The sequence below is a fragment of the Patiria miniata genome, unplaced genomic scaffold (assembly GCF_015706575.1).
Source record: "Patiria miniata isolate m_02_andy unplaced genomic scaffold, ASM1570657v1 HiC_scaffold_7, whole genome shotgun sequence".
NCBI lineage: Eukaryota > Metazoa > Echinodermata > Asteroidea > Valvatida > Asterinidae > Patiria > Patiria miniata.
In genome coordinates, this window is record NW_024037074.1 from 20559382 (window position 1) to 20584621 (window position 25240).

The 25240-nt window shown below is 41.5% G+C and overlaps 1 protein-coding gene across 1 annotated transcript; it reads left to right on the forward strand.

Moving 5' to 3' along the window:
• The first annotated feature begins 23012 nt into the window (after positions 1–23012).
• LOC119745029 lies at positions 23013–23609 on the forward strand. The gene has a single exon (XM_038221253.1). It carries the CDS (start codon positions 23013–23015, stop codon positions 23607–23609), a length of 597 nt encoding a protein of 198 aa, XP_038077181.1.
• The last annotated feature ends 1631 nt before the right edge of the window (positions 23610–25240 follow it).

The window sequence follows — 25240 nt, forward strand, 5'->3', positions numbered from 1 at the left end:
CGTGACACAGGAGAGAACCAACGCACAACTCTACTTACATGTGATCCGCGGCCAGGATTCGAACCGTGGTCACCTTGGTGAGAGGTGAGCGCTTTACGCACAAGCCACCCTTGCCAGTGCATATTTTAAGGCCCTATATCTACAGAACCGAAAGTCCGATCAGGTTCAAACTCGGTATGCATGTATTCCGGGATGTGTTGCAGTGCCATCACGATGAAGTCATCATGTGGTTTTATATAAATTATTCAATTTTGGACCTTTTACTCATATCTTAACACCGGGAGGTGGTAAATTCGAAATTCTTTTTGTAAAATGTTTGTTACGTCAAAGATAGATACACAAAATTTCGTAAAATGTGTGACATCATCATGACGTCATCAAAACGTGATTTTTTTCATTCACACATAATGGTATGTCCGATCGTTATTAAACTTGGTGGGTAGGTAGGTATTGATGCAAGCATTCAAAATCTGAAGTGACGTCATCATAACGTCATTATCTGATTTTTTATTAATTTTTAAAATTTTAATATTTTCTTCTTATTACCAAAAATTACATAAAATACGATCCGATCGACTTCAAACCTGGCACACCCTTAGACTACCATCTGAAGATTCAGGCCGAATCTAGCCTTCAGTCAAGTCCCACGCGCCTACACCCGGACCATCCGGACACGTAACGCACCCCGGATGCTGGCACATAAAAAGACTAGCACGAGCGGCGAAGCCGCGAGGGCCTTTACTATCTCGTTGAACTAATCACTTATTCATTTATTCAGTAGCCTTATGTAAATCATGCAATATAAACCAATCATCTAACGGTGGTTTGCGGTTACCAGCAACAGCACGCGCGCCATGGCGCGCATGCTGTCTGGCGCCAGACAATGGCTGATTTACGTTAATAATTCTGCATTTTCATTTGTCAATTCACAACGGGTAATGCATAATGCATGTCTACCAAATCGGTACACAAAATAAAGAAAAACATAAGCGTTCTCCACGAGATGGTAAAGGCCCTCGCGGCTTTGCCGCTCGTGCTAGTCTTTTTACGCGTCAGCATCCGGGGTGCGTCACGTGTCCGGATAAGCGCGTGGGACTTGACTAAAGGCTATGCCGAATCATGACATCATCATGACGTCGTCACCTGTCACGTGAGGTCATCCTAAATGTGCATATTTTAAGGCCCTACATCTACAGAACCTGAAGTCCGATTGGGTTCAAACTCGGTATGCGGGTATTCCGGGACGTGTTATAGACACATATTGCAGTGACGTCATGATGACGTCATCATGTAATTTTATATAAATTATCGAATTTTTGGACCATTTACTCATATCTCATCAACGGAACGTGGTAAATTTGAATTTCTGTTTGTAAAAGGTTTGTTAGGTCGTAGATAGATGCACACAATTTTGTAAAATGTGTGACGTCTCCTAGGCTACATGTATGTCGCTATAAATTTCACTACATGCACTCTGTTTTCCATAGGATAGGACATGTTTTCGTTCAACACTCCAGTTTGGGACTTTTTTCACATCCGATCTACACCTAAACCACCATCTATAGAATCCTCATGTACATGTACATTCAACTTGGACAATACTCCTTTATGGCAGTATACTCCTTTATTGTTGCTAAAACGGTCGAAACAGCTAAGTGTTTGTCCACAAACACATTTCTAATTTTTATTTTTGTTTATTTGTAGCAACAAAAGTTGCTCAAAAAATTTAGTAGGGTGCATAACAACTTAGAAAGTTTTGCTCAGTGTGTAGGCTATATGCATTTAGAGAAAACAGAGAAAACATATTCACAATTCTTCGGGGCTCGAAACTGGATTCCGTTGCTAACTCGCGTACAAACCCACACTTTCCAATATGAAATCTGTATTAAGTTATTTCAAATCACATGAGTCAGACATACTTAGTCAATCAGGTGATATTTTTGTATTCATGCAAATTAACATAAATGACTAAACTAGCCTTCAGAAAAGAAATGTTCCGTTCTAAACGATGTTCGCCATGCTCAATAACGCAGTGCATCCTAAAGTTTTCAATGTGTAGAACGGACATAATTATTCAATCTTATGCAAAACGCAGTGCATATGAAGTTGTGTATAGGCTTATGTGTTTATGAATGGGAGCATTCTAGAAGGTCAACAAACTTTGTTAACCATTCATCAGATGTTCTCGAAAGGTCAATGTCTAGACATTTTGGAAATGTTGTGATCATTTTGAGAAGATTTCTATAAAAACAATTACTGCTGAGAAGGGATGTGAAGCAGCTGGGACTTTGAAATCGTGTGACAGACGCTGTGGTGTTCGCAGATCGGCAGATACAGTTTACTAAAACCCACCAATTCAAACTTCAAAAACCCAATAAAGTCGTCAAGTCTAATAAAAGCAGACATACCAAAAATGACTTTGTGTACAAGACAACAAGTAAAGTGAAACCCGAGTCTCGTTCCCTGAAATATATAAATGTAATATATAAATATGTAAATTACCAGAGTGTGAGGGCAACACTTGCTGACTTTCAGTGCCTTCTCCATGAAGAGGAGCCAGATATAGTTGTAGGTACTGAATCAGCCATGATTCAGTACCTACAGCTATACATATCTTCAGGCCATATTTTACTAGCATCATGATACAATGTATTCCGCAAAGACAGTCAACCAAAATGATAACCATGGTAGCTTATTTATGGTGGTGAAATATGAACTTATTGCACAAGATGAACATGACCGTTAACATCCATGTGAGTGGCATAGCACCAGTCTATTGCTCTCAGAAAACAGAGTATGACTGTTCGACTAGTAGAAAACTCGCTTGATATCATACCGATTTTTATTTGCTGGATGTTCCTTAACATAAAGTGGCCGTCCTTCAGGTCCCAGTAAAACTACGTAGGATATTGCACTGGACCACATTTTGAACCAAATTGTCTTGGAACCAACTAGAGACAACAGTAACATGATTTGTGTTTCACGAACATCCCATAATTTGTTAATAGCATAAGCGACCATGATGTGGTCCTAGTTGATGCATCAATAAGACCAAAGATTGTTAAAGTTCCAAAACAAAAAGGGTAATGAACAAGAAAGCTGAATTCCCCCAAAATTAAAGGAGATCTTGTTAAACTCAATGGAAAGCTGACTGACAGGAAAGTTATGAGCTGGATATCGATGGGCTTTGGATCTGCTTTAGAGCTACTATTCAAAGATCTATGGATGCCAATGAACCATCAAAAATGACGTCCTCCAAGCCAAATGTGCCCTGCATTAATGTTGCCACAGGGGGGGGGGGTGTTTCATCTCAGCAAATCAATGCTAAAATGTTCACCATAATACTGTTTCCCTCATGGACTCATCAAGAGAAGAATTTCCTCCATAACAACTCATCGGATATTGCTCCAAGGTTAATATCTACATATACTTCTTGACATGATATTCAATTGATATTCAGCATCATCCCCCATCATTACCGTGGAGTCGTGCAAACTTGTACCACACAACCAACAAGACCATGGTCTGACCATACACACTACAGTGGTTTCTTCAACTTATCATGGCTGACATTGTACAAACCAAGTACTAGAAGCTACAAGCGTAAGTTTGGACATGCGCCAATCAGCTATTACTCCAACTGTGTTGCCTCATTCAACATTGAACTGGATGTTTGTGGTGATGTTGAAAGCAATCCCGGTCCAACTGCAAGTGCAAATCTTCTACCACCATCACTACCATCTATCCAGTCCACTCTCACATCTCAACCATCGGCATTATCCGAGACTACATTGGGACTCTCATCCAAGTCTACCCTTAGTGCAGTTCTGTTCAACGCAAGAAGTATTGTCAACAAGTTACTTTTTTTTCAAACTGAACTAGATGTCTACAAATACGACCTGGTTTTCATCACGGAATCCTGGCTAGACAACTCAATACACGATGGAGAACTATCTTCTGATTGTAACTATGCCATTTTTAGAAAGGACCGTAACAGACATGGTGGAGGTGTATTTGTCACAATTGTCAAACATTTATCTCCAGTTCGTAAATATGAGTTTGGACATGTTGATATTGAATTGATTATGATTGAAATACATACTAAACGTGGTAAAGTGTTGCTGGGTTGCCTGTACAGGCCTCCTAGTGCCTCTGTTAAGTTTTTTGATGATTATCAATCTGTTGTAGAAAATATATTACAATTTTCTCAACAGTATGTTGCCATAGTAATACTTGGTGATTTTAACATTGATTCCCGTACACAACCATCATCGGCACGTCTGAATAATATCTCTGATATTCTCAGTTTACAGCAGTTAGTCACATTCACCACTCGTGATGGTAATTCACCTACTGTTCCTGGTTCGGTGATAGATTTGTTATTTACAAACAGACCAGACTTGTTTTCCAATGTTACGCAACATCCCGGACTTGGAAACAGTGATCATAATGGTGTTAAGTTTGATATGTTAACCTCTTATGATTACAAAACTGTGAATCGGTCTTTTTACCAGTATAACAAAGCTAACATCGATACCTTATGTGACACTCTCCGTATGGTGCCTTGGGACACTTGCTTTTCTTCAGACAATATTGATGAGATTTGGGGTTATTTTAAAGACCTGTTGTTTGCTGCTGTAAAAGATATTGTTCCTATAGCCAAATGCAAAGGTAGAAAGAAACATCCTTGGATCTCACATGATATCACTATTTTATCCAAAAAGAAGAATAGAGCCTTTAAAGCAGCTATCCGGGTAATCATAACTTATGGGCTAAGTACAAAGAGCTTCGGAATGAGGTCAAATACCGTACTAGACAATCGTATTGTGCTTTTATCAATGACATGGCTACGAATTGTTCAAATAATCCCAAACGGTTCTGGTCTTTTGTTAGTACTCAACGCCGTAAGAGTACGATTACAAGTTTTCAAACTGATAATGGTGTCATCAATGATCCAGTTAATATTGCTCAGAATTTCAATCTCATGTTTCAGAGTAATTTTAGCTGTGACTCTAACAATATCATTGACATATCCTGTGATCATGTTAATTCCGATTTTCGTCTTTGTAACATTTCCACAACCCCAGCTGAGGTTAAAAAACTCTTTTCAGAACTCAACATGCACAAATCCTGTGGGCCAGACGATATATCTCCTATGTTGTTGAATCTAGCTTGTGGGAGTTTAGCCCAGCCATTAGCTCAGATTTTTAACTTGTCGCTTGCCACAGGTGTAGTTCCGCATGAGTGGAAACTAGCAAATGTTGTCCCTTTGTTCAAAACTGGTGACGCTCATATTATGTCGAATTATAGACCCATCTCACTATGTTCTGTGGTTGGTAAAATTCTTGAAAGGATTATCTGTAAACATCTCATTAATCACATGTATAGAGGGGGGATAATCTCACCTACACAACACGGTTTCTTGCCTAAAATATCTTGCGTTACTCAATTGACAACTCTTTATCATAGCTGGGCCAATGCTCTTGATGTTTCAAAACCGCCCCGCATTGATGCTATATTTCTTGCTTGGTCAAAAGCTTTTGATCGCGTGAGTCACAAAGTTCTTTTGAATAAATTACATAAATACGGTATTTGTGGCTCAATGTTGCACTGGTTTAAGTCTTATCTTTCAAACAGATTACAACGGGTTCAGTTTATGGGTTCATCATCTGACTGGGCTGCAGTTCATTCTGGCGTGCCACAGGGTGCTGTTCTTGCACCTATTCTTTTCAATATCTTTGCTTTTGATTTACCATTTTGCATTCAATCTAATCTCCGTCAGTATGCAGATGACACTGTCTTGTACAGAGTCATTTAAAATCAAGAGGATGAAGTGGCACTCCAGGATGACCTGCAGCACATAAACACTTGGTGTAATCTAAACTGTATGACTTCAAACCCAAATAAGTGTAAATTAATGACTGTGACCAGGTCTAGAAACCCTGCTTAACCACTGTATAAAATTGCTGAAAACACTTTGGAAAATGTGGATAGTTACAAATACTTGGGTGTTATTATCTCCAGGGACTTAAGCTGGAAAACACATTTTAATAAAGTCACTTCCAAAGCCACTAGACTCAACGGATTTATTGGTAGAGTAGTTAAAACTAGAAACCCTAACATTCTGACTTCATTTTATCGCTCAATTAGCAGACCCATACTTGAATACGCAGCTCCAGTCTGGTGCCCTGTTCTTTCGACTCAGCAAAAAACGCTAGAGAAGGTACAAAGGCGATTCACCTGTTTTTGTTTGGGTCTGCCGAGAAGGGTTTTAATTGATTCTGTAAATGAAATTGAATATTCAGACAGGTGTGTCAAGCTGGGTCTGCCTCTTTTAATCAACAGGGTTCATTTCCTTTCAATTACGTTTGTTATTAAATGTTTATATAATAAATTTGACGTTGACACTGACACTCTACTTCCCATTAATTGTAGACATATCAAATCTGTTAAATTTGTCCATCATCGGGCTCGTTCCAATGCTGCCCATCATTCTCTTTTTCACAGATTCCCTAGATTATGGGATGAACTACCGGCCTGCATTAAAGATACAATTATCCATATAGTTTATCCTCCTTCACAAATTCTCTCAGAAATCATTTATAAGTCCCTGGCCAGGAGGTCCCTTGACCAAAACAGTTTAACGTTCTAGTTGCCTTGCCCATTCAAATACCTTGCTGCTTGTTTTTTTCTCAATTTTATAGTGCCTTTTGCATTATAATTGACTCGAATCTCTCTTTTACCGAATTTGTATTTTTTAATGCCCATTTGTGCTTTTAAAGGGGGGGGGGGGCTCGTACTATACTTTCAATGGGGACACTGTTCAAATTTTGGGGTGTCAGAGCAGGGGGGCGGGGTGGGGGTGGGGGGGGGGGTGGGTAGCATTACTGTGTATTTGCTTTCCGTGTATTTCCGTCCACTGATGTTCGCAAGACAAATCGGACCATTTTGTAGGCCAGGGCAGCCATTTATTTAAAAACTTAGGTTTGCACATAGTCTAGCATTGTCTAGGGCCAAGGAATTTTTCAAGCTACACGGTTGCTGTTATTTTAAAGATGACTGAACTATGACCAATTTTTTTTTATGTTTGTAAGGTTAAGTACATGTAGTACGTTTCTCAAGTTAGAAGTATTTATTTATTTATTATTTTTTTGGGGTGGGGGAAGGGGTGTTTTTAAACTTAACTTTCAAACAGGAAGAATTATTGTGTTCTTCTGAAGATAACAAAAGTATATGCATAAAATACGAGCCTTTTAAACGTACCAGCCCAACGGTTTCACTTCAATTCAATTCTGTGACTTTTATTTCAATGATGACATGCAGCCCAACCGTGCATCCGATTAATTAACAAGTTGCAAAATTGTTCGGGGAAAATATGCAAAAGGTTAGCTGTAAAAAGAAAATTAAACACGAACAATTTTCGTACCCGGTACTGTAAAAAAACACACATTAAACTTGAAGAATTTTTGTATACTATAATGAAGGTATTAATAAATACAACCCTTTAATCTTTAACGGACCAGTTTAACGGTGACATGACACGTACATGTAGCCCCTACCGAAATGTTATAAGTAGGCCTATACCCCTGTTTTCCCACCGAAAGGCTGCGTTTCCAACCAAAATGACGTGTTTTCCACCAAATGACATATTTCCCACGTGTATTTTACGGTGTTTTCCCAGAACCAAAATGATGTGTTTACCCAACCAAAAGCACGAATAATCCACCAAAATAATATGTCCATCCACCCAAATGAGATGTCGCCAACCAAAATGATGTGTCTTCCAATGATATGTAGCCCACCAAAATGACGTGTCGCCCACCAAAATGATATGTCGTCAACCAAAATGACGTTTCACCCATACCCACCAAAGATGACGTGTTCCACAAAATTGATGTGTCATCCAACAAAATGACATGTCGCCAACCAAAATGACCTATTCCACCAAAATGAAATGTTGCCCACCAAAATGACGTGTCGCCCACCAAAATGACGTGTCTTCCACCAAAATGACATGTAGCCCACCAAAATGACGTGTCGCCCACCAAATGACGTGTCGTCAACCAAAATGACATGTCGCCAACCAAAATGACGTGTAATTCCATCAAAATGACGTACGTGTCGCCAACCAAAATGACACGTTCCACCACAATGACATGTAGCCCACAAAAATGAGGTGTCGCCAACCAAAATGACATATGACGTTTCACCCACCAAGATGACGTGTTCAACAAAATTGATGTGTCGCCAACCAAAATGACGTTTCGCCAACCAAAATGACATTTCGCTAACCAAAATGATGTGTCGTACGTCCACCAAAATGACGTGTTGTCCACCAAAATGACATGTCTATAGATTCCTTTCATCAGGTATGGTGTAAATAAATCCACCAACTGAAATGGTCTCGTCAACATGGAGGAATTAAAATGGTCTCAAATGCAAAACCCAGTGTCAACATTGGGATGGATATTAATTTATTTATTAGACCATTTTGGAATCAACTACAGCGATGCCTACTACTCCTGCTACAACTAGTACCGGCGCAACAGCACAGCCACCCGTAACCGCTACCATCAGCCTCAAACTCCCACCATACTGGCCATCTGACCCAACAATATGGTTCACCCAAGTGGAGGCACAATCCACCACTCGAGGCATAACCTCCGAACCCAACAGATATGCTGATGTGGTGGCGTCCCTGCAGCCAACTATAGCGCAGGAGGTGAGGGATATTTTAATAACTCCACCCTCAGAGGCTCCATACACAACGCTGAAAAAGGAGTTTATCAAGCGCACATCTCAATCTGAACAAAAACGCTTGCATCAAGTCTTGACAACAGAGGAGTTGGGGGATCGAAAGCCCTCCCAACTGCTCCGCAAGATGCAACAGCTCTTGGGGGAGCGAACATTGGAGCCATCAATAATGAAACAACTTTTTCTCCAGCGGCTTCCAACCAATGCTCGGCTAATTCTTGCTTCCACCTCAGAAGAGGTCGACATCGATCAATTGGCAAAGTTAGCAGATAAAATCATGGAAGTCTCCCCTACCCAGGCACCCGTCTCTGCACACATCACTACCATTGAATCTCCGCCACCAACCGAAATTCAACAACTGCGGGCCGAAGTAGCGAATTTGGCATCAATGATATCCACCCTCACCAGCCGTCCACGTGAACGCAGTCGCAGCAGCAGTCAACCGCGTCGCCAACGCGCACTGATGACCGTAGATCAGCAGCCACGGCCACCACCAGAAATTTGGAGCTATGGCCCACAAATGTACGCAGCCATGTTCTTATAAGGCCGGTCACCAGGAAAACGACCAAGCCGGCAAGTAGGGGCGACATGCTCTGCCGGCCGTTCCCCATCTCATCGCCTATTTTATGTCACAGATCGAGTAACGAAGCAACAATTCCTTGTGGACACAGGAGCAAAGGTGAGTGTCATCCCTCCTTCATCTCACGACCGCGCCCATCGCTGTCATGGACATGACCTTCAAGCAGCTAACGCATTGCAGATCGCTTCTTATGGTGAAAGGTCATTGACACTTGACATTGGGATTCGGCGGCCATGCCGATGGGTGTTCATCGTCGCCGACGTTCAACATGCAATCATAGGCGCAGATTTCCTTCGTTATTTCAAGTTTCTAGTTGGCATTCGCAACTGCAGGCTAGTTGATGCTACGACCAGCTTAAGCTTCGATGGAAAAGCATCAACATCGCCATCGCTCAGCCCCATCTTCAAACCGCCCACCCCATCTCGATTCGCGGACATTATCACCATATCATCACGACTGGCCCCCCTACAGCCGCACGCCCACGCCGTCTTGCACCTGACCGTTTGAAAGTCGCCAAAGACGAGTTCCAACCACTGATCTCTATATAAAGACTGGATAGCGGATATGCATACAACATTCACACAGCAGACTTTGCATATTGACCAATTCGCCCCCGGTCTCACGAAGATGGCCGCGTATAATACGAACGTTCTACGCGTAAATACGCGCGCGTTGTATCAACAGTTGACGCGCATTTTGGTCACGTACACATATTATGATGTTCTAAAAGGAACACATTTCCGTAGTGATTATTATTTCAAAAACGCCGAAAAAGTGATTTGCGGCATTATAAAAGTAACCACTACGTTAGAAAAATTGTAGTAAACCTTGGTCAGTTGGTCAGTGGTGGTAGCCAAAATATAAGTCAAGTGAGCCGCGACGTTACAAAAGAAATCAAGCTGTCTATAAAGACGGCAACTTGTCCTTTGTAGATCACCAGCCGGTCTCACCAATATGGCGTCAAATTCGTACATTGTGCAGCTCTTTATTAGCTATCCAGTCTTTATATAGAGATCAGTGGTTCCAACACATGATGGACTTAGGTATCGTGCGCCCTTCGGCCAGTAACTGGTCCTCACCTCTTCATATGGTCCCCCAAAAGCAACCTGGGGATTGGCGTCCATGCGGTGACTATCGGGCTCTCAACAAATCCACAGTGCCTGATCGTTATCCAGTGCCACACATCCAAGACTTTACATCATCACTAAATGGCACTGTGATATTTTTCAAGATCGACCTCATCCGCGCATACCATCAGATTCCCATGGCACCAGACGATATTGCTAAAACCGCTATCACGACTCCGTTTGGGCTCTTCGAATTTACCCGTATGCCATTCGGTTTGCGCAACGCCGCCCAAACGTTCCAACGCTTCATTGATGAAGTAACAAGAGGTTTGGACTTTTGTTATGCCTACATCGATGACCTCTTAGTTGCCAGTACTGATGCCGATCAACATGAAACGCATCTTCGCCTTCTGTTTGACCGCCTCCAACAATACGGCGTGATAATCAACCCCACGAAATGTCTGTTTGGCACAGAGTCACTGGAATTCCTTGGACATCACGTTGACCGTCACGGAGTGCAACCACTTGCTGGAAAGGTCAGTGCTATCCGTGATTTTCCTCAACCAAAAACTCTCACCAAACTCAGGAATTTTTCGGTCTCGTCAACTTCTACCGCCGTTTCATTCCCCAGTGTTCCCAGGTCCTCAAACCACTCACCGATCTACTTTCTAATGCCGGAAAGAAGTCGGCACCACTCCCTTGGAATGACTCTGCCACCGCTTCATTTCACGCTATCAAAGTTGCCCTCGCTAACGCCACTCTCCTTGCACATCCAAAGCCAGACGCGCCTCTGTGCGTCATGACGGACGCTTCGGATATCGCAGTGGGAGCTGTTCTTCAACAACGAATTGACAATGCATGGCAACCACTCGCTTTCTTCTCAAAGCGACTTCAACCAGCAGAGACAGGTTACAGCACATTTGGTCGCGAACTGTTGGCCATATACCTTGCCATCCGCCATTTTTGTCACTCACTCGAGGGTCGTCAATTTCTGTGCTAACGGACCACAAACCGCTCACATACGCTCACGACACCAAAACGGACAGACACCCCCCTCGCGAAATTCGCCACCTCGATTTTGTTTCCCAGTTTACCTGTGATATCAGACATGTTAAAGGTGGAGATAACCCTGCCGCAGATGCCCTATCTCATGTCGAACTAAATGCTCTTCGCACGGATCATACTGCACTCATCGATTTCCACAAAATGGCGGAATTGCAGAACACCAGCGAGGAACTTCAACGCTTGCGCACATCGTCATCCTCGCTCACGTTCAAACAAGTTCCCCTACCATCATGTGACATTACATTAACTTGTGACATTTCTACTGGAAACGCACGTCCATTTGTTCCAGTGGAGATGCGTCGTGCAGTGTTTGACGCTCTACACTCCCAATCTCACCCCGGAATTCGCGCTACGCAACGCCTCATCACGGACCGCTACGTTTGGCCATGTGTTAACCGTGATGTGCGACAATGGGAAAAATCGTGCATACAGTGTCAGCGCTCAAAGGTCCATCGCCATACCTTTGCACCCCTGTCTGAGTTTCTACTCCAGATGCCCGATTATCGCATGTTCACATTGATCTTGTTGGACCATTACCCACATCCAATGGATGTGTATACATGTTGACCTGTATTGACCGTTTCACACGTTGGCCAGAAGCCATCCCGCTACCTGACATCACAGCTGAAACAGTCGCTCGTGCTTTTGTAACGCGATGGGTTGCCTCATTTGGTGTCCCATCGGTTATCACCACTGATCGCGGTGCCCAGTTTGAATGCGCACTTTTTCGCGCACTCACAAATCTGCTTGGTACCACCCGCATACGTATCACAGCCTATCACCCAATCGCGAATGGACTAGTGGAACGTTTTCATCGCCAACTGAAGTCATCACTACGGGCACAACCAGACGCAAGCCTATGGACAGAGACTTTGCCGCTCATTCTCTTGGGAATCCGAACTGCGGTCAAGTCCGATTTCGGTCACTGTGTTGCCGAACGCGTCTATGGCACCACACTTCGCCTGCCTGGCGAATTCTTTGACAACACCACTGATGCCACTGCCTTAGAGCCTACGAACTATGTTCATCGCTTGAAACGCGCCCAGCAGGATCTCCAGCCACCAACAACCCGCGCACAGCAGCGTCCCACAGTGCATGTTCCCGAGGAACTTCAGACATGCACTCACTGGTTTTCGTTCGTCGTGACGCAGTGCGCAAACCTCTACAACCGCCTTACGACGGACCTTTCAAAGTACTCAGTCGTTCAGCTAAACATTTCGTCATTGAACTGAACAATCGTCAGGACACAGTTAGCATAGATCGCCTTAAATCTGCCCATTTGGATATAGGTCATGCTACGAATTCTGCTCTTCCCAAACCCAACCACACTATCCCAATAGTTCAAACCAATCCTGTAAATACCGAGCAGAATATCCGCACAGTTCATTGGCCCAAACGCTATGTCACATTCGTTCGTTCTTAAGTGTTTTATCAATTTTTGTTACTTCTCACTCACTGGAAGGGGGCTCCTGTAGCGTTTTCTTCCATATAATTATAGCTTAATTTGTGAACTTTTAACCCCTCGTACATTGCCCCCAGCAACAGTCCAGTGGTGGACACAGTTAGCATAGATCGCCTTAAATCTGCCCATTTGGATATAGGTCATGCTACGAATTCTGCTCTTCCCAAACCCAACCACACTATCCCAATAGTTCAAACCAATCCTGTAAATACCGAGCAGAATATCCGCACAGTTCATTGGCCCAAACGCTATGTCACATTCGTTCGTTCTTAAGTGTTTTATCAATTTTTGTTACTTCTCACTCACTGGAAGGGGGCTCCTGTAGCGTTTTCTTCCATATAATTATAGCTTAATTTGTGAACTTTTAACCCCTCGTACATTGCCCCCAGCAACAGTCCAGTGGTGGGTAAAAGTTATGACCCTATGGTATCAATCTCCCTAATTGATTGATTACTATTACTGGGCCAAGCCCCACTTTTATCACCTAGCCACAAAGTCCATTAGTACATTCCTTTGGTCTCTAGTTTTTATTGCTTTTAAATTGGATAGTCAGCCCCACTTTACTTATTAGATTCTTCACTCACTCTCCTTTATTACTTTCTTCGCTCACTCTTCTTTCAACCATCAAACGAGACACATGTCTCCGAATTCTCTCTTGTAATTACGGTAGTCTAGTTGTTCGATTGCTAGAATAAAGTCGCTGTACGACACCAACATCGTGTTTTCATAAAAGTGGGCTCAGAAATAAAATCAACTTGTACAGTATGTGGGAGAACTTGAGGACTGTCCCTTTTAAGTTGTTTTGTAATCAGACGTTTCAACTTATCAGCTATATTTCCTTTGTTTTTGCTCACTTATAATGGAAAGGGGAAAACTGTAAATAACCTTATTAGATCACATCACATCACATATCACATCATTCTCCTAACGCGTCCATCGGATGCGGACTGCTACAGCTGTCATGCCCGCATTTCAAGGTCTGCTTCCAGCTGGAACAGCCAGGTGTTGCGAGGTCTGCCTCTAGGTCTCCTCCAAGCTGGGCCAGGGTGGAATCCTTCTCACACGTCAACACTCAGCCTGATGAGGGCGGCGTAGGCGGACGTGTCTGCCAAAAGCCGTCGGATGTGGCGGAAGAGGGAGTGGCGTCTCCATGAGAAATGGTGACACAGATGTCCTCGAGACAGGTGGTCTCCGAGATTGTTGCGTTGCTGACAAAATCGGACCATCAGATACCGAGAATGCGCCATTGGCACCTAGTGTTGAAAGCTTGGAGCCTTCGCCCATCCTCTGCTAGAATTAGTGTCCAGGACGGGGAGAACAGGTTGTATAAACCCTCAACCTTGTTCTGAGGTTGAGGCATTTGTTGTGCCACACGCCGTCTAGTTGGCTGAAGGTTGATGAGGTGAGCCCTACTATGCGTCGAAGGATGTCTGGAGAAGAGTAGCCTGCCGAGGTACCTAAACTTCTCTGTGGTATCGAAAGGCTGGCCTTTAACAATGACTGAGGCAGCTAGATAATGGACTAAGGCCGGTGCAGCTCTGGATCTTGGTTTTGGCCCATGATATGTGCATTCCCATCGTCCCAGCTTCTTCCTCAACCTCTGGAGTGAAATAGGCCACTGGCATGGTCGGGCTTTCCTACGAACAGGACGGCTTCGTCTGCATAGTCCAGATATGAGAAGGGAATGTCTCCAACCACTATTCCAAAATCAGACTGACACATTTTAGGATTGAGTCGATAGCACAGCAGAATAGGGTTTGGGCGAGGATGCAGTCCTGATGGACACCTGAAGCGGTAGGGAAGGGGGTGGCGATGTCATTTCCGACACGCACGGTGGATGTATACTGCCCTCGGGCAGGTCCTGAATCAGGTGAAGCAGGAATGGGCAGGGTTTTTTTCAACTAAATTTTTTTTCCAACAAAATTTGTGGGAGCAGAATGAAAGTGTTACCTTGAAATAACAAAGTATTCTGCACTAGGTAGTAACATCTATCAATTTTACGTAGCTAATAAATAATCTGCGATCTTAAAACTTGATCATTTCAAATTAGACAAAACTGTAATGAAGAATTGTTGGCATCCTGATGAGAAATAATGACAACTAGACTTATGTTTGTGGACAAACACAGGGCTGTTTCGATTAACTTTTTGTGACATGTGACCAGTAAAAGTTTCAAGTATAAGTTCCATCCAGGAAGGATATGTAGTTCTGTTTATAATAAATGGTAGCATATAATATGTGATTACACTCTCATAGGGCTTTGAATTATGACGTCACATGTCACGTGATGACATCATAATGACGTCAATATCAATTTTCATCTATAATTATTTTTTTTGGGTAAATAACTTAGTCAGAGCATACATCGTTGAAAGTAAGTTCACATCTTTCACCAATTTTTAATTATAAGGCACTTCCGCTTTCAACCGGAAGAAATGGTCACATGATTTTGCACATAATGTCAATAAAGAAGACCCTGGATTATTCTATCAATTCCCACAAAAATCATGTTCAGGTCTCTCACGGTTGACTTTACATTTATTTTTAAAGATTAAATCTATTAATCATTAACGTGACGTCACGTAACACATGATGATGTCATCACGACGTCACTTCTCTTTTCATCTATAACACATCCCGGTCTAGGTATATACCAACTTTCAACCCAATCAGACCTGTAGTTCTGTAGATATTGGCCTTTAAAATATGCACATTTAATATGACATCACTTGTCACGTGATGACGTCATCGTGACGTCACGTAAATTTTTGTCTATATAACACATCCCGGTTTAGGTACATACCAACTTTCAACCCAATCAGACCTGTAGTTCTGTAGATATTGGCCTTTAAAATATGCACATTTAATATGACATCACTTGTCACGTGATGACGTCATCGTGACGTCACGTAAATTTTTGTCTATATAACACATCCCGGTTTAGGTACATACCAACTTTCAACCCAATCGGACCTGCAGTTATGAAAATATAGGCCTTCAAAATATGCACCTATATTGTGACATCACGGGTCACGTGATGACGTCATGATGACGTCAATGTTCGGCACACATCTTCAGATGCTGATCTAACTGTGTGCCGAGTATAAAGTCAATCGTTTGATTTTAGTGCCCAAAGTGCCTTCTACCGTAAAAACGTGTTCAAATGCTATGGGGAATGGCTGAAAAAGAAGGGAAAAAAGAGAAGAAAAAAAAAACTTTAAAGAAAACAAGGCTTGTTGCCGAAACAGCCAAATTTAAAAGCTAGAATATAACATGAACGAAGTATCATCTAGCCTGTACTTATTGTGTGTGAAAGGTTTCTGGCTATGTCAATAGAGGGTGTTGCTTTTTTAATTTTTTTTTCTAATGAAGAATTCTCGGTAATTTTATCTCAGATTTTCTCTTTCCCAATCAAACTGTGGATGCAGGAACAAAGTTTTTTTTGGATAGAGTACACCGTAATCTACATGTCTGGAAAGTTTCATAAAATTTGGCAAATCACATCGCCTATCTCAAAAACTATAAAAGCGTTTTCGGCCTCTCGTCCCACGGACTAAATCTACTGAAATGGCACTGATCTATGAAGATTCCTTCTGAGAAAAAAAGAATGTTATGCCTCAAGCTTTGCTGTAACTGATATGGAATAATTTGCATATATATACAGATGAGAACCATGACTTCTCTAACCTCATTCAAATCTGAACTATACCCAGTAAGTAAAACGTTCAGTCAGTAGGCCCTAATATTTCTGCATTTTTTCGCTGTCTTCACTGATCATACAAATCTAAGTGAAGTTAACAAACTTGGTTGCCATAATAATGAGCCTGATGGGAATTTCCCCGTGTTTTCTCCCCAAAAGGTTTTTCCCGTGTTTTCTCCCAAAAAGGTTTTTCGCAGGTTTGTTGCCCCTCCCGTATATAAATCAGCGAATATTTAGCCATATATTTTCTTGATGTCACAAGATATGTCCAAATTCTTGTGTTCACTTCATTCACCTTATGGCAAAGCCTGTTTAAAGCGATGTTGTTTCACACTGTACATGTAGTTGTAATAGTTTTACATTTTTTATGCTTATCTCATATGCTTTCATTTTATTTCATTGTATTGTTTTGTACTGTATATATTGTAATATATTTGTATTGTTTTGTATGTGTATAGTCATTTGTATTGTATGCAGGGCCCCAATGGAAACCTGTTTTAAACAATTTGGCAATACCCTGGGTAAAGAAATGTAATAACTACCCTGAGTAAAAGTATTTATTTGAACCAGACTGGACACATCAACCTATGATTCATATAATTATAGTTACTTGTGAGAAAATGTCCTGTATCAGCAAGACTTTTAATATTAAATAATATAGTTTCCAAAGGGGGTTGTATAGCACATCATTTTTTTTCTAAATCACATTTGGCGGACCATCCTTCGAGACTCATGGCGCATATAACGCTGCCCATGATCATCTGCAACATTAAATTTAAATGGTTAGCAACCAAACAAAAACAAAAGAAAATTGACCACATCAGTCACAAAATATCAGACAGACGGACCTTTACGGTATTCCTACCTTCGATTCTGGTACCATGTCTTGATCTGTGTCTCATTCAAGTTTAGCCGATCTGCTATTGTACCCCTTTCAGCAACACTTAGATACTTTTGACAATGGAACTTCCTTTCCAAAACCGATAGCTGTGTCTGTGTGAAAGTTGTTCGTCGACGACGTGGACGTCTTGGTTTGATCGGCAGCGTAGCAGCAAGTGGTGCTTCACTCAGTCCAACCTCTGAAGCTGCTGATTTGTTTGAAAATCCAATGCTTTGAGAGCAGATGGGATTCGGTATGGCAAAATGGAGCTGGTTGTGGTTTAGTGTAACTACTGTTGGACGGAATATCTTAATGCAGTTACCAGTAGATCCACCAGTCACTGTAAAAAGTACAAACATAAAATCATTAATAGAGCTGCTGCTTTGTTGAGTTACAAATGCGGTGTGCATCGGCATTTAATTTGGGCGTCAAATTTCGTGACACGCATCGGCTGTGCTAGTCTGATCATAGGCCGTTTACCAAACCTCAGGCTTCGGCTTCGGCTTAGGCTCCGGCTTCGGCTTAGGCTCCGGCTTCGGCTTATGAGGCTTCGTCTTCGTGCGACAGGGCGCCAAGCCTGACAGCAGCTAAAAGCTTTGGAACGCGGAGGCTTTGGCTGGCTTCGAATAGCGGCTCCAACCATTCGCGATGCTTCGGCACAGTTCGTCACTGCACACTGCATAATTGTCAGGCTATGATCGAATGACAATGATCTTGAAACTTTAGCGCCAATAAATGGCTTTATTTGTGTCATTTCGAGAAAAAAAAAGCGGGCTTCAGCTGCCATGCAGATATTTTTAAAAGTGATATTTTGAGTCTGCCTTAAAATACTTTGCGGAGAAAAAATACGATGGGTATTGTATCACATCCAAATTAGATCTTTTTCCTATGAATAAATTTCGACTTTATTTTCATTCCAACCAAAAAAACTTCTTTCCCCCCATTTTTTAAAAGTCTGTCACTTTTTTTTTTGGGGGGGGGGGTACTTTTATCAATACTGATTGGGCGAGAACCAGCCTAGCCCTACGAGAACGGGAATTATTGTCTGGCAGCCACTAAATCGAAATAGTTAAATAACTAAACTTTGGGTTTTTTTGGTCAATGTCTCTCATTCAAAAGTGAGTAATTTTTTATTGCTTGAAAAATAGCAATCATTACAAAAGGAATCTATTTTTTCGGGATAATATTCGAAAATAACACTGGCAATTTCTTAAAGATTTAGGTTCGATCTATCACTACCTATCCCCACAACAATTTGCTATCTCTGTGTTTCGAGAATAAAACTGCACTTTTTTGCAAAGAATTTGTATCCTTGTATTATTATTGATGGTTTATTTGGCCAGAAGGTTCCACAGTACAGAGTTAAAATTCATGTTACACAGAGCATCAGAATGAACTAGAGATTTGCATTTGTTGTTACAAACGCAGAGTGGTCGGGTAGACAACTATTTTATGAAACACTGTCCAGTTAAGTTATGAATATTTTTATGTAAGAACAAAGGATAACGAAATTAAACCTTTTTCTAGTACAATGAATTATTTTGTTTAAAAAATACATCTTTAAGGCCAAAAAAAAACAATCTCCGGTTTCTGGTATGCGCGCGCGTCGCCGTAGCCATGCGCGTCGGCAAAATGAAAAAGGTTTTTTTTCAATGAAAGATGATGTCTCAAAACCGCCAAACTCACTGGTTTGACTGGAATCCTGCTGCTGCCCAATTTTAACAGGTTTTTTTTAGATGGGGTTACGATCGAGAATAAGCTTTATGTGGCCTCTCTGGTGTCCCATAATATTTGCACTAAGTTTAGTCGGGCACCATTTGCAGCAAAATTTGCAGTCATCAGCCGACATTTGAAGCAAAAATAAAACAGGTTAAAAAAAAAAAAAAGCCGCGTCGCCGCACCACTTTTTGGGCAAGCTCCATACCAGAAACCGGAGACTTTTTTTTTGGCCTAACGGTGTGATAAATTTCAGTAAACATTCTATGTACAAATACAAGTTATTTCTGACTTGATAACATCATTAGTCAAAATGGGAAGTGAATACTGATTTAGTTCGGAGTGGATGTTCATTGTGAAGTTAAATAACATATGAAAATTTGGAAAATATAAGTGTATGTATTCATAACACCGAACGTCCAGTTTGATGACGTCACAGTATTTGGAAGCAAAAGGTGAACATTGTAATGGTATCCTTATTTGGGCTAAGATATACGACATGGATCAAATGATAGAATTAAATTTAAAATACGATCGTTGCAAAATCCTCATAGAAGTAACTTCCGGTCTGATGACGTCATGAATTTGAAACCTTGCCAAGTTATCTGTGTTTAATCAAAGGATATCAAGGGGCGATTTGGTAAAATTTGAACCTATGGTTTCAAAATTAAAGTAAAGAAACATTATTTCATGTGCCGCTAGGGGGCGCCCTTTCGAATGATGACGTCGTCATTCTGTTTTTTGTGTCTAACATTCCTCAACAAACACTTTCATAATATATTTGTCTGTAGTAAAATGCTTCCACTTTTGAATTATATTCAGTTTTTATTGCACTTCTGGTAACACCGGAAGTAAAGGTCAAGCAGTTTTGTGTCCGGGAACTCGAAATGTTACTCACGGCATAGTCTACAACCTCACGAAAAAAACCAACCCGATACTCTATTCAGTTAAAAAAATATAACGCAAACTGTTTTGTCAAAATTTGCCCTTAAATCGCTTGTAACTTGGTACCTGATGAAGTCATGGTGACGTAACAAAATTTATAACATCTTCGTGACATGGTACAAGTTCACACAAGGTTGTGTGACAATACCGTGAACCCTTCGGAAGAAATTTTGCTTTGTTTTGATTTCAGGCTAACGTCTTCATTTTGAATTCACTTAACATTGACCTTCCAGCTAGTAGACCCGGAAGTAAAGGTCAGGCGAGTTTACGTACATGACAAAAAATGTTTAGCAATTAATGGTCTATCTGATTACAGAATACAAACATCATTGATTATATAGTTCAAGAGTTATAGATTAAAGTGATTGGTCACTTTTTCAGATAAAATCACTTGTAATTTTGACACCCGATGACGTAATCAAGACGTCAGAGTAATATGCACCACTTCGAATGAGGGTCTATATATATTCAAAGTTACATGTGGCGCTCATGGGCGTCGCCAGGATTGTTTCTAGAGGGGGGCCAAAAAAAATTTTTGCCAAAAAATGCTTGTATTTCTCAACACATTTTCGATTTATCAGTTTTAGAGGGGGGCAGGGACATTTTGCCCCCCCCCCCCCAACTCATTAAATTTACACCACTTTGTCTTCGCGCCTCTTTTTCTTTTCTTTTTTTTCTTTTTTTTTCTTCCTTTTTTTGGGGTTTTTTGGGGGGGCTTTTCCGGGGGGGGGGGGGGCAAGTGCCCCCCCCCTTGCCCCCCCCTCGCGACGCCCATGGTGGCGCTATCAATGGATCTCAACATCTTTTACAGGTTAACCACAACAGCCATATATAAAAATTCCCTTTTGTTTTGAATAACATTTGAATGTCGTGTTCTTTATAATTTCAATCCGAGAACAGCTGATCTTAGGATTTGTTCTGGTGAACAGAGTTGCCTGACAAGACCAGAATCTGAAGAGCGTCCTCAGCAGTTCACGTTTAGTTAAACCATTCTCACATGTCACTCATAAATCAGTTCAGCCATATTTGATTAAGTTATGCTTTGTTTGTAGCCAGTTTGGGCGAAAATGTAACCTGTTTTTAAGTATTTACCTTGGATGCAAGAAGATCCAGTGCTCAGTCCTATGTGGAAGAGTCTTGCCAAAGAAGTAAGTGTATTTTTAGTGTCAAGTTAAGAAACTTATGTGCATTTTACTGTGATTGAATATTTACCGAAACATGTGACTGGAAATTAGATGTAGTCGTTTGGTGACCTTCCTGACCGATTGTGTTGCACCTAATTTAGGTTTTAAGAATTCCTGTGTATTCTTTCAGGCCATCCTTACTGTTAAAGATGATTTCAGAGATTGGATAGATGTGTTGGAAATGACTTTTAATAGAGTTTCTTCCCAATAAATTGGGTGTTACCATTTTCAAGGGGCACTAGCTGTCTGAGCACTAGCCCATTTCACTAGTCCGAGTAACTTGGACCCAACTTATCGCCTTTTAACATTCGGACATGGTCTGGCGAAGGGTCCAAGCTAATGGTTATATGCCGAGCAACACAATTCTGTCACTGGCCCAAAAACCAACATTTTCCAACAAAAACATCGGATTTCACCCTCAAAACGGCCTCTAAATTACTAGATACGCCACCTGAGATACAAGTAGACATCGATGATTAAGATAGTCGTACTGAAGTTTACTCACGATCCGGATGAAAAGTGAAATTTCCCGTTCAATTCTGAGAGCTCCCCTCGCGATCGTGAACACGTTAAATTTCCGACTCGTGTTAATGTTTGAACGACGCGATGTGGTCTTCATGCCCAGCGTTCATTCGATGGTCCCCGTATCCCGAGTCCGATTCCGTTACCGAGCACGCACGATGCATCGATTATGATAATGAGTAGACTGGATCACGTTTGTAAACACAAGTGCATTTCGAACGATAAAAGGGAGTCGGGAACTAGCTTGAACGGGTTTCCGCCCACAAAAGCTGCCGCAGTTTTCTGTTCCGCTCCATAGGAAATTGCCTCATACCCCACATTTTCAATAAAAAAATGATCAGTGGTTTTTCTGCCTTTCAAAGCCAGACATAGATAGACTTAAAGCCAGAAGAATGAATTTTTATAATCTGCAACCCCCAGATTTGTGCGACCGTCCGTTCTGAAGATACAAGGAATTTAGTGTAAAAATGGGCTATCTTTGTGGTCATTTCCCCACGTTAAAGCTTGTGTGGACATTTTTTGGTTGAGCAGATGCGCGCTGCTTTTCATTATGATTCGTGGCCGACATCATCACTCATTAAAAAGACACTCAAGACATCACGAAATTCAAAGCTCTCCGGGATGAAGAAGATAACAGATTCTGTGAATTGGTACACCTATAGTCAAGAGGAGTCACAATGTTTTGAAAGAAGTTGGCCATCCTCACGATATGGATAACGACTACATGCTTTCACTGATAGAGAGGAAATGCAGATGACCAAACAGTGTGGTTTCGAGTCCTTCAAGGAGAAAAGAAAGAGGCTATCCTACAAAATCTGATGGAGTGGATGACGTCAGAAATGAAGACGCGCATGAGAGCTATAGCCCCAGTGAAAAACCAGACTTCTGCACGTCACGCAGTAACAGTTAACTACGTCAAGAAGCCCGCTGACCGAAAGTTTCCCCCCAGTTTTAAGTGTTGGCTGTGTGAAACGTCCGAGCATTGGTTGGATCAATTAATGCCCAAAAATCAAGTCCATGAGCCCCGCTGACCGAATGCAGTTGATGAAAACCAACCATGCATGTTTCAGTTGCTTAAAGAAGGCCGGCAGAAACCATAATGCTACGACCTGTTCTCGCAGACGTCAATGCCCAGAGATGATGAATGGCACCCAATGCAAGCTCTTTCATCACCAACTTTTACACCCCACTTCTGCCAGTAACATCAGTCTTGTTGGCGTCGCATCAGTAAGCTACAAAGAAGCAGTGCTGCCCGTTGTTTTGGTTGATATCGGTAACCATGACAACCATCAGCTAGGAAACCTACTGTTTGACTCTGGTGCTCAGATAAGTTTAGTTCGGATGTCACTCGCAGAAAATCTGAAGCTGAACGGAAAGGAAGTTGTAACCACAATCACTAACAAGGTTGGAGGCGAGGAGGAAGAATTACGAACAAAGATATACCAAGTTCGTATCCGCCCACTGAACAAGTCCCAGTTCCATACAGTATTGGCCGTTGGCATTCCCTGCATCTGTGAAGAGTTGGCCGTTGTGAATCTCACAAGCATAGCACAAAACTTCAAAATCCACCCGGTCAGTCTCTATCGAGGAAGCGGCTCTGTTGACCTTCTCCTCAGAATAGACTTATATGCCAAGATGCACTGTGGACAGACAATAGAGGCTGGAAATCTAGTTGCCCGTCAATCACCACTGGGTTGGGTGATTTTCGGAGCAATCCCTGGGGAACCAATGTGAACGAGCCGAGTATTGCATGTGAAGTTGTCGACACCAGTCGACTTAGCGGATTTCTGGACAACTAAAGCAATGGAAGTAAAATCAAACACATGCAGTTGTAAACCACAAAAGATGAGCCCTACTGAGGTGGAGGAAGCTAGAGTCATTGAGCAAAGCTGTACCAAGATTGGCAACCAGTGAATCATGTCATACCCATGGAAACGAGATCCAAATCTACTTCCAAATAATAAAATACAAGCAGAATGAAAACTAGAATCGACAGAACGCTGACTTATGAAGAATGCTGATCATGCCAGTGCCTACGATAAACAGATACAAGAGATGACAGCGATGCAGTTTGCCAGAAAGCTGTCTGAAGAGGAGTTGAAGTCCTACACTGGTCCAATCTACTACATCGCTCACCATGGAGTCCTAAAGCCGGACAGTAAAAGCACCCCACTGCGCATATTGTTCAATACATTTGAACAACTGTAACTGTAATTTTTGTTTATTTATTAATAACTATTTATTTAAAGAATTAAAAATGCAATATTGACTCATTTATTTAGTTAATTAATTAATTAGGCTAACTTACCAACTTGTCTAATTATTTATTTATCTATTAATAGAAGTAGTAGTAGTAGTACATGTAGTAGTGGTAGTAGTTGATTTGTTTATTCATTTAATTTACCAAGTACAAATGTAATTTATTTATTTTTTTTTTTTTGCCTTTTGATTTGTTTGTCTTATAATTATATAATTTACCAACTTTGTTCTTGACTTAATGTAACTTTATTTAACTTTTTTTTTGTATAGTTAAAACTTCTTTTTATATTTATTGCTTGTTGTTTTCACGTATGCCATTCAGTTTGGAGAACCCCTAGACAGAAACAACGTTTCTTTTGGGCAATCCTTTGGGAGCTGAATGGTATTTTGTTTTTGTTTGTTTGTTTATGTATCTAAAGCTTTAGTTGTTTTGTGTTGTAACTTTAGTCATTTGTTTACATGTATTTTTTGATATTTTCCCGAGAAATAAAACAGTATAGTATAATACATCTGCGACATATCAAGGGCATCGTTTAAACGACTACTGGATGAAAGGGCCCGACCTACTGAACAACTTATCTGTTTGGGGTGATCCTGAGATTTCAAGAGAATGAAGTAGCTGTCATCAGTGACATCTCAAAAATGTACCACAGAATTCTAATACCCGAGAGAGATCAACATGTTGAGCGGTTCCTGTGGAGAGACATGAAGACAGACCAAAAGCCAGATGTCTACGTCAAAATCGTCCTCACATTCAGAGACAAACTTGCACCGGCTATGGCACAAACAGCATTGAGAAAAACAGCTGAAGACGGAAAATATAAGTTTCAAGAGGCGGCACGGATGTTGGAAGAGAACACCTATATGGATGATATCTGTGATTCTGTCCCCACAATGGAAGACGTACACAAGTTGACAAGTGCCCTCGACATCATCCTAAGCAAGGGAGGATTTAAGGTGAAAGAGTGGCTGTCCAACAAGCCACTAACAGGAGACCCTGCTAACCATGATCGCCATGAGCTGAAACCCAATCAGGACCCGACACAAGAGAAAGTTTTAGGGGCAGTTTGGAACCCTAAAGACGATGACATGTCCTACAAAGCTAC

What these genes read in the sequence shown, in the direction of transcription:
- LOC119745029 (XM_038221253.1), top strand. Translation starts at nt 23,013, where the DNA reads ATGATGAATGGCACCCAATGCAAGCTCTTTCATCACCAACTTTTACAC.